Source organism: Cyrtonyx montezumae, unplaced genomic scaffold (genome assembly GCF_038088225.1).
Source record: "Cyrtonyx montezumae isolate F1298 unplaced genomic scaffold, pur_monq_1.0 scaffold_16, whole genome shotgun sequence".
Taxonomy (NCBI): domain Eukaryota; kingdom Metazoa; phylum Chordata; class Aves; order Galliformes; family Odontophoridae; genus Cyrtonyx; species Cyrtonyx montezumae.
The window spans coordinates 1,231,061-1,241,285 of NW_027071892.1; the positions used below are offsets into that span (position 1 = coordinate 1,231,061).

Genomic DNA, 10,225 nt, shown 5'->3' on the forward strand with positions numbered 1-10,225 from the left:
CGATGGCTGCTGTCGGTGTTCTCTCTCTGGTGGCCACAATGCTGCTGTTCCGGGCTCTTCTTAAATGCCTGAAGAAAAGAGCATTCATGGAAAATGTGGTATGTTAATGCAATTGTTAACAAACAAACTCTGATTAAAAATGTGGCTTTTCAGGTAAGAGATGTTGCTCTGGAGTTGGTTGTCTAGTTCCTTGAAGGTAAAAACATGGGTCTCACTTGCTGAGCATAGGCAGTCATCATCCCCCTCCCCTGTTAAGGCCTTTGGTCAGAGGAACCAAGCTGAAAACAGGAGAGGATCTCCTGGAGGCTTTAGCTTTCAGTAAAGCTCATGTAGGTGCACAAAAAAGAAAGCTGGGCCTGGGGGAGGAGGGTGCAAGTGAGAAACAAGGATGTAACAGAAAGCAGGACATGAGTGAATGTGGCGTGCTCAGCTGGAAGATAAAGTGCACGTTGGCTTCCTTTCTTCCCCCATTAAAAAGAGTTCTTAGGAGGAAGCTCAGGGCAGTGACTCCTGTCGGCTTCCCAGCACTCCTGTCAGTGTGCCATGCACCTCGGTGAAGGCTCCCGCAGTCCCTTTGGGTGTTCCTTGGAGTATTATACCTTCCCATCAAATAAGGCTTCAGGGAGCAGGTGGGCTGCTCCTCCTCTCTCTGAAGAAACACTTCTCAAAGTGAGGGAATCTTGAGGAGGATCAGGTTTCATTGCAGATTAACCTAGGGCTGCCTGCAAGCAAGGAGGGCGAGCACAGATGCTGCCTGTGCCTCCTTGGAAGACCAGCATGCCCGCACTGATTTCACTGCGCTGTGTTTGATGTGAGGGCTGCTCTGGCCCCAGGCAGGCAACCTGCTGTCAGCACAGAGGTCATGTTGTGAGTGGAGCTTTCATTTGTACGGTTTCCTTGCTTTCACCTTTGATACCAATGCACTGATCTCCAGAAGGAACTCCTGCTTCTGGAGTTCACAGGTGGAGAACATGAGCTCTTTCCCCAGTAAGCTGAATGGTCCCAATGGCTTTGGATTAATGAGATTCATCTTAAAACTGAGCATGGAGATGGTACTTGCTTTTAATCCCATATTAGACTGGAGAGAAGAGTGAAGTGCTACGAGTGATGGGGTTGGTGTGTTCAGTGTTGGATGTACATAGTGTTTAGATGCTCCTAAGGAACCAGGACCTTCCAAGTGGAGCTTACAGGAACTTTCCCCTGGCTCTCTCATGTCAGGATTTGAGGTGCTATCCTTGGACCTCCAAGTTTGTGCACATAATTTTCCCTACCTTATGTGTGTTTGCTCAGAAGTTGCTGGAACAGCTTTGGTTTTGAGATTTGTAACCCTTAATCTCATGAAACCGCTTAGCAAAAAGAAATCGGCTTGGGAACAAAGAGAAGAGTGGGAATATGGATGTAATCAAGCCTCTTTCAAGGAAACTGTTCAATTGGGAAGCAGTGTAAGGTTAAGCTTTTCTCAAAAACACAGCTGTGCTGTCCTACACCTGCTGCTGCTTTGGCAGGGGGTTGGACTGGATGATCTCTAGAGATCACTTCCACCCCCTACAGTTCTATGAGAGCATGCAGAGCTTTGCTGTGGCAAGAAGTAGTAAAGCTGTTCTTGACAGTTAAGCTTGCTTTTTATTTTTAATGTCACCACAGAATTATTCATCAGTGATTTCATCTTCTTGTGAATGGGGCAAAGGGGCATCGTGGGGGATGTGGGTCGGTGGGCACCTCTGTGATGCTGCTGCAGGGCCAGGGGAGAGGGCTGGGGCTCAGCTCCCGCTGCCTTATTTCACACGGATTGAGATAACTCAGCTGGTGATGGATGGTAAACTCGCCCAGGCAGAGTGCCCGCCTGGCATCCGGTGCGGAGCTCCGCCCCTCTGCTGCTCCCAGCAGCATTAACTCCTTCACTGCTGCATGATGCTCTGATGTGGAATACCGGCATCAAAACCACAACATTCCACCCCTTATTCCACATCATCACATCATGCTTAACACACATCTATACGCAACCAAAACAGTAAAAACATAAGTTACATAGAAACATATATACATACATGTAATTACAGACTACATTTCCCCCAATATCAAATTCCCTTGTGGGACACACTGGATGTCCCCAGTTTTATCCATTACCCACCAGGTGCACCCAGGTCCCTGTGCAAAAATGGTTCCACGGAGGGGTTTGCCCTTTCCAGAGGATGGAAGGACCCACACCGCTTTTCCCAACATGCTCCTTACATGTACCACAGGGACCTTATCTCCCTCTATGGTCTGTAGGGAGCTGGACTGTGTAGGACCCTCTTGGTTGACTGATCCCCTAGTGTTGACCAACCAGGTGGCTTCTGCCAGATGCTTCTCCCAGTGCTTGAATGTCCCACCACCCATTGCTCTCAACGTGGTTTTTAACAACCTGCTGTAGCGCTCGATCTTACCAGCAGCTGGTACATGGTAGGGGATATGGTAGATCCATTCAATGCTGTGTTCTTTGGCCCAGATATCCACAAGTGTATTTCTGAAATGAGTCCCGTTATCGGACTCAATTCTCTCTGGAGTGCCATGTCGCCATAGGACTTGTTTCTTGAGACCTAAGATGGTGTTTCGGGTGGTAGCATGGGGTACTGCATATGTCTCAAGCCACCCAGTGGTCGCCTCCACCATGGTGAGCACATAATGCTTACCATCGCGAGTTCGTGGCAAGGTGATATAATCAACCTGCCACGCCTCCCCATATTTATACTTTTGCCATTGCTCTTCTTCCCAAAGAGGTTTCGTTCTCTTGGCTTGTTTAATTGTGGTGCATGTATCACAGTCATGGATAACCTGTGCTATAGCATCCATAGTAAAGTCCACCCCTCGGTCTCTAGCCCACTTACATGTTGCATCCCTTCCTTCATGGCCTGAGGTCTCATGGGCTCATCGAGCTAAAAATAGCTCTCCTTTGTTCTGCCAGTCCAAGTCTACTTGAGCCACCTTAACTTTGGAAGCTCGATCTATCTGATGGTTGTTTTGTTGTTCTTCAGTTGCCCGGCTCTTAGGAACATGAGCATCTACATGGCACACCTTTACAACCATATTCTTTATTTGGGCAGCAGTGGCTCTCCACAGTTCAGCAGCCCAAATAGGTTTACCCCTCCGTTGCCAATCATTTTGTTCCCATTGCTGTAACCACCCCCATAAAGCATTTGCCACCATCAATGAGACAGTGTAAAGATAAAGCACTGGCCACCTCTCTCGTTCAGCAATATCTAGGGCCAGCTGGACAGCCTTTACCTCTGCAAATTGACTGGATTCTCCTTTTACTTCAGTGGCCTCTGCAACTCGTCGTGTGGGGCTCCACACAGCAGATTTCCATCTGCGGTGCTTACCCAAAATGCGACACGATCCATCAGTGAACAGGGCATATCTCTTTTCATTGTCTGGTAGTTCAGTATGTGGTGGGGACTCTTTGGCATGTGATACCTCCTCTGCTGGTGTTCCAAACTTTTTACCTTCAGGCCAGTCCATGATCACCTCCAGGATTCCTGGATGACTGAGGTTCCCCATCCGAGCTTGCTGTATAATCAGTGCAATCCACTTACTCCAAGTGGCATCAGTAGCATGATGGGTAGAGGGAGCTGTCCCTTTGAACATGAAGTTCAGCACTGGCAGTCGAGGTGCCAGGAGGAGCTGCGTTTCAGTATCAATTACTTCAGAAGCAGCTCAAACCCCCTCGTACGTGGCTGAGATCTCCTTCTCAGTTGGACTGTAGCGCTCCTCAGACCCCCTGTACGCCCGACTCCAGAATCCAAGGGGTCGGCCTCGAGTCTCTCCAGGAGCTCTTTGCCACAAACTTCAAGTGGGACCTTCCTTTCCAGCAGCAGTGTAGAGGATGTTCTTTACATCCTGTCCCGTCTGCACTGGCCCCAGGGCCACGGCACGGGCTATCTCCTGCTTAATTTGCTCAAAAGCCTGCTGCTGCTCTGGGCCCCACACAAAATCATTCTTCTTCCGCGTCACCCGATAGAGAGGGCTCACAATGAGACTGTAGTTTGGAACATGCGTTCTCCAAAAGCCCACTACACCCAAAAAAGCTTGGGCCTCTGTGCTACTGGTGGGTGGCGATATGGCAGTGATTTTGTTAATCACATCTGTAGGGATGTGACGACGTCCATCTTGCCACTTTATACGTAGGAACTCAATTTCCTGTGCAGGCCCTTTCACTTTGCTTCGCTTGATAGCAAAGCCAGCTCACAGAAGGATCTGGATTATTCTTTCTCCTTTCTCAAAAACTTCCCCTGCTGTATTGCCCCACACAGTGATATCATCAATGTATTGTAAATGCTCAGGGGCGCTGCCCTGTTCCAATGCAGTTTGGACCAACCCATGGCAAATAGTTGAACTGTTCTTCCACCCTGTGGCAAACAGTTCCAGGTGTATTGGACGCCCCTCCAGGTAAAAGCAAACTATGGCCTGCATTCTGTGGACAATGGAATTGAGAATAAAGCATTGGCAATGTCAGTGGTGGCATACCACTTGGCTGCTTTTGACTCCAGTTCGTACTGGAGTTGTAGCATGTCTGGCACAGCAGCACTCAGTGGGGGTGTGACTTCATTCAGGCCACGGTAATCTACCGTCAGCCTCCATTCTCCACTGGCTTTACGCACCGGCCATATGGGGCTGTTAAAAGGTGAGTGAGTCTTGCTGATCACTCCCTGGCTCTCTAGCTGACGGATCAGGTTGTGAATGGGGAGCAAGGAATCCCTGTTGGTTCGGTACTGCTGTCTGTGCACCGTTTTTGTAGCGATAGGTACCTGCTGCTCTTTTACTTTCAGTACCCCCACAACAGATGGATCTTCTGATAGGCCAGAAGACCTGAGCACCTGACAGAGCTGTGCACATCCGTGTTCACTGCAGGGAGACAGCGATGGCCTTCAGAAGTCCCTTCCAACTCGGAGGGTTCTGTGGCCATACAGCACTGCACTGCACAGCTCAGCTCAGCACAGCTCAGCACCACACTGCACAGCTCAGCTCAGCAGCACAATGCACTGCACAGCTCAGCTCAGCACCGCACAGATCAGCTCAGCTCTGCACCCAGCGCGTCCCCTCATCGCCGAGTGCGACAGTGTCGGGGCAGCAGCAGCCGCCGAACCATTCTTCCCACCCCTGCAGACGTCATCTGTAGTCGCTGGATTCCATCGCCCGCATCACGTCACGCTTTCCTTCTGTTTCTGAACATGTAACCGTCAGCGTTTCTGACCAAACTTGGCCGCCTCCACCCCTTCCCGGGCACTGCGGCACAGAACCGCGGCACTGAGCACAGCCCCCACGGCCCCACCGCCTGGATGTTCTCCCGGAGGGAACCTGGAGGCCTCGACCTCCAGGCCTCGCCGCGGGGCGTTACACGGGCGGCCCCGAGACCCGGACCCGGAGCGGCGTGCCCCGTCCGCACAGGGCCGGCCCCGCTCACCTCCCGCCGGCCGCTGTCGCTCGGTGTCCCGCGGCGCGGGCCGGAGCTCCTGGAGCGCGGACGGAGCGCGGAGCCGCCCTCTCGTTACCGTCTCCGCCCCGCGGAAGGATGGAGGAGGGGATGGGGATGGGGATGGGGATGGGGATGGGGATGGGGATGGGGAAAGGGGGGTGGGGGCGGGGCGGGGGCGGGCCCCCGCCCAGCAGCGCTCTGCTGTTCGGCCTGGGGGGCGCCCGTTGCTCCGCGTCCCGGAGCCTTCTGTTTATGTCAGTTTCTTTTACGGCTGGAACTAGGGACGGAAAACACAGGGGCAGCTCCAGGACGTCCCACGCGCGGCTCCGAGCCGCGGCCATGCCCCGCAGGAGCCGACGGTTCCGAAGTGCGGGCAGCCGCCCCGCGCGGCGCCGGGACCTGCAGCCCACTCGTGCGGGAATCCTGCCCGGGCGGTGCCGCGTGGGAGCTCACGCCGTAGGGAACCGCCCCGGCCGGGGCTGTGTGCTGCTCCCGGTGCCGTCGGGGCCGCTGCTGAGGGCTCCCTGCTCCGGCGGCCCTTAGCTGTGCCGGTCAGAAATCGGCAAAATGTTCCTTCGCATTTCTGCTTTAACGACTGGTTTTGGTCACCGTGGCAGCGTTGAGAAGCCGAGTATTAAATGCGTCAGGGTTGTTTTTAATGTCAGTAAAGCGCCAGGAAAAAGAGAGCAGTGGAAACCAGAGAACAGGCAGAAGGGAGAAGGAGGGTGGGAATGCAGGAAAAGAGTGGAAAAATGGGGGAAATAGTTAAAAGTGAGGTGTACCGGGGAACACAAGGTCAAGCAAGAAAAACAAAGCAAGGAAAACGTTTCAGTGGGAAAATGGAAAAACTGGGGACAAGAGGGGAGGAGAAGGGAAAAGGCAGGGGGAGCAGGAGAATGCGGGGGGAATGAGTGAAGCCGGGGGAAAAATGGAAAGGGGCAGAAAAAGCTGGAGAAGCCGGCACAGCGGGCGGGGAGAGCAGGTCCGAGCTGCGTCCTGCAGGCAGCACCGCACCGCACCGCACCGCACCGCACCGCACCGCTCCCTGCCCCTTCCCTGTGCTGGGGGGAGAGGAGCAAAAAAAACCCAACGCAGAACGCGTGGGTTGAGAGAAAACGGAGAGAAATGGAAAAGGACAACGATGTCTAATGTATGTATCTGTGCGTATGTAAGAAGCGATGCAGAAGGGGTCTCTCGCCGCCCCCAGCTGAGCACAGCCTCGGCTCCGCACCGCACTGCGTCGCTGCAGCTGCACGCATCGGTGTTACGGACGTTCCTCTCCTGGGACCTCACCCACAGCATCGCACCAGAGACGCCGGAAACCATTCCGTCCCAGCTGGAAATGAGACAAATCCATGCAGCCCTCTGCCACTGAGCGTCAGAGCGGCGCGGATCTGTCACCAGCGCTCCTCCCCTCGGAACGCCCTTTGGAAAGCAGCGGTGCGACGCTCATCTTCCAGATGTCTGTCACCAAGGAAAATGCCTCATTTGTTATCGGCTCTAGAACAGCATCCTTTAAATTAAACACCGCAACTCGTGGAAACACTTGGCGTTGTCGGATCGACTTAATTCGGACATGAAAGGTTCTTGCCGTGTTCAGAAATCTCTTTTTCACAGCTTTAGAATAGACGTCAACGCGGAACAAGCAGAGCTTCATTCTGCAGCCCTTTCTCTTTTCCCTCAGCAGGAATCGGTCTGGGAGGGGACTCAGGGACATGGGGAACCTTCTGCCTCTCGAGAAAGAGCACAACTTTGGATTACTGCTGTCCAGGGAGTGCTGCTTTTTGCCAGGCTGGAGTATCTTTAAGATAGCACACTTCTGGTGGTCTATCCTCCAGGTGAAAAGTTTCAAGATGAATTTTTGACTGCTTTGCAAGTACGGTCTTTAAGTGGGAATGTGCTGCAGAGTGTTCCTCATGTCAGCAGTGAAAATGGGCCCAGGGTCCCGTGCTTGCTGTGCTCCATGCACCTTTCATTTACCATACATATGTGCCACGGTGTTGTCCAGGACAGTAACCCAAGGGAAAACCGAGAAGGGAGAGGGGAGAGAAAAAGAAACTGTGTCAGTGGCCGCGCGGCCGCCCGAGCAGAGCCGCGCTCCGGGAGGGGGAGGGGGAGGGGGAAACAGCGGGAAGAGATGGGTCTACAAGAAAACAACGGCACGATCTGAGAAGGAACGGTAACTTTACTAAATCTAATAAAATTGAACAATTGAGAGAGAAATAAAAATTTCCAAACCAAAGGCTGTGAGCTTACGTTAAGGAGGACCTGCAGGGGAAGCACACGTGCTGAACCTCCACGGCAGCCCAGAGCAAAGCGCCCAGACCGAGCGCCGCCTGCATCCGGTGCGGAGCTCCGCCCCTCTGCTGCTCCCCCAGCATTAACTCCTTAACTGCTGCATGATGCTCTGATGTGGAATACCGGCATCAAAAACACAAAACCACAACAGCTGCGCACAGCTCTTCTCTGGGATCCGCGTGGCCACTGACGGTGCAGTTTTTTTCATTCCTTTTTCTCTCCCTTCTCGGTTTCCCTTGGGTCACTGTTACAGATAACACCGTGACACCTTCCTGCACGCAGACATACATGCAAACAAAAGCTTGCATTCTTCCTTTGCCACAGGAGCAGTAAGATATACTTTGTTTCTATGTTGTACTAAGGGACATAGTCCAGCGGTGAAAAAAAATGAACAACACCCTCAAACCCCAACAGTCTTATCTCCCTGTAGGTCGTATATCCTTGAGAGGCAGAGAGAGGCCTTGCCAGAGTCCTTGGCAGTGGTGAGTGTGCCCTGATTCAGGGCAGTAGCTCTTTAGAGCTCAAGGACAGCTCTTCACATATCAAGCCTCCCCAGCACTTCCCAGTTGTGCTGGGAGCTTTGGTGACCGTCCACTTAGACAAGCAAGCTGAGGCAGGGACCAAGGAAGCTCTCCCCGGCGTGCAGTTCTCCCACTGCTTCCATGGCACCAAGTGTTGGCCCCAGCCCAACCTATACTCTATCCCAGTGGAAATGTGCACAGCAGCAGCTTTTGGAAAGAATGTTTTCTTGGTCAAAAGCTGGGTCTTTCCAAAGAACGCCAGCCTTGCTGGCACCGGTTACAGGAGCACTGGGTGGCTTAGGGGAATCCTGAGAACTTGTCAACATTTTATGGGTCAGTTCAGCTCAGTTCTGCGACTTAAGGGATGGGGGACACACAGACCCCCATCCCAGGAAAGAAAAGGGGGAAAGGGCAGGTAGACAGATGGGCGTAAAAACATAACAGTGACAACGATCTGAGGGGGAAAGCTAATTTATTAGCTTATATAAATAGGACATTGGAATGCAAAATAACAAAATAATACAATATAATTGGAAATGAGGCTAATCAATCAAATAATATGAGAGAGAGAGAGAGAGAGAGAGAGCGTCCGGAATCCAAAGGCCTAACATGCTGCTGTGATGATCCAAACAGGAATGAGAGGGCTCTTTTTACTTGCCACCTGTTTCATCTTTCCCTCTGAATGGAAAAGGCAGAAACAAACATAATGAAAAGTCCTCTTGGATACATAGTTCTTCTTCCCTTCTGAGAAATGGATGCCTGGAACTATTCAAAAATCCGTGGAACTGCAACATTAACCCTTTATATCGCAGTGCCCTACATGACTACATGATATTATGATATGGAATATGGATAACAAAAATTGGGAACCCATGTCAGAACTTGAGGTAGAGAAGGAAGAGTCGCTGACAGTGGAAGAGCTGCTGGAAATCATGGGCAGAAGGGTGGGGTCTTCCCTCATTCAGCTGATCAGTGATTCAAGATGTTCCAAAGGCTGAGGAGATTGGCTTGGAATTGTCACTTTCATTCATGACAACTACATCCTCCCTTGTAGACTCTCCCAGCTCCCATCTTCCTTCGTTTCCAGTTGGATCTCTCTTCCAGTTGTTGTCCGCATGATCCAGACCTTCTGCTGCTGCCTATTCTCTCTTGCACACTCTGTGGGAATGAGTTTGCAGTACTCACTGAGAGGAATCAAGGGGACACTAAAAAGACCTTGCAACATAAGGCCTGGCAGTGTACTGCCAGCAGCTGATTTGGCTGTCCAGGATCCTGGCAGCACAAATGCTTTTTTACCAAATACAGTGATAGTGTTTTAGAGAAAAAGCAACTCACTGGTTTGTTTTCCACAAGGATAGCATAAGAATACAGGACATCACCAGCTCAAACAGCAGCATAGCTAAGAGCAAACTAATCAGAAGGATGTCCAGTTTTGGCAGCTCTCTGCCAACAGGAGACTTTGTGGTGGCATTCCCAGCATCCGCACCTGGAATAAGAGAGACAGTGTTGCAGGTTACCATCATCTGCGCTGCAGATAATCTCTCAGTGTGATTCATGGACCCAAGAGTCATCCTTTTTCATCAGTGGGTAGCTCTTTCTCTCTTGCCTGGCCACCAGAGGACAAGGATGATTGCTTCCACTTCTCACTGGGGGGGAAAGGATACGCCAGTGCTGCCCGTGTCTTACTCAGTGTCAAGGGCTGGGGCTCTGCTCTGGGCTTGCACTGCTAGGAGCACTGAAGGTCAGGAACCCTCATACACTCCCAGTCTCGCAAGCCCTGATATCTCCCTCAGATGATATCCCCCAGGCTCAAGGTTGAGCTCCAGCCAGCACAAGGCAAAGCTGGAGCCAGCCCTGGGGAGAAACACTCCTGCAGGCTCCTGCCACACAGGGCCCGGCTCCTCGCCTGAGGGAGCCTTCTTTTATAGCACGTGCTCTGTGCCAACATGCTCAG

The 10,225-nt window shown here is 52.0% G+C and overlaps 1 protein-coding gene across 1 annotated transcript in view; it reads left to right on the forward strand.

Moving 5' to 3' along the window:
* LOC136046417 (zona pellucida sperm-binding protein 2-like) overlaps positions 1-5,995 on the forward strand; it is a 30,895-nt gene extending 24,900 nt beyond the window's left edge. Inside the window, 1 exon segment of the mRNA XM_065733005.1 lies at positions 5,734-5,995. Coding sequence (XP_065589077.1) covers positions 5,734-5,995 — 262 coding nt within the window.
* Positions 5,996-10,225: the final 4,230 nt, after the last annotated feature.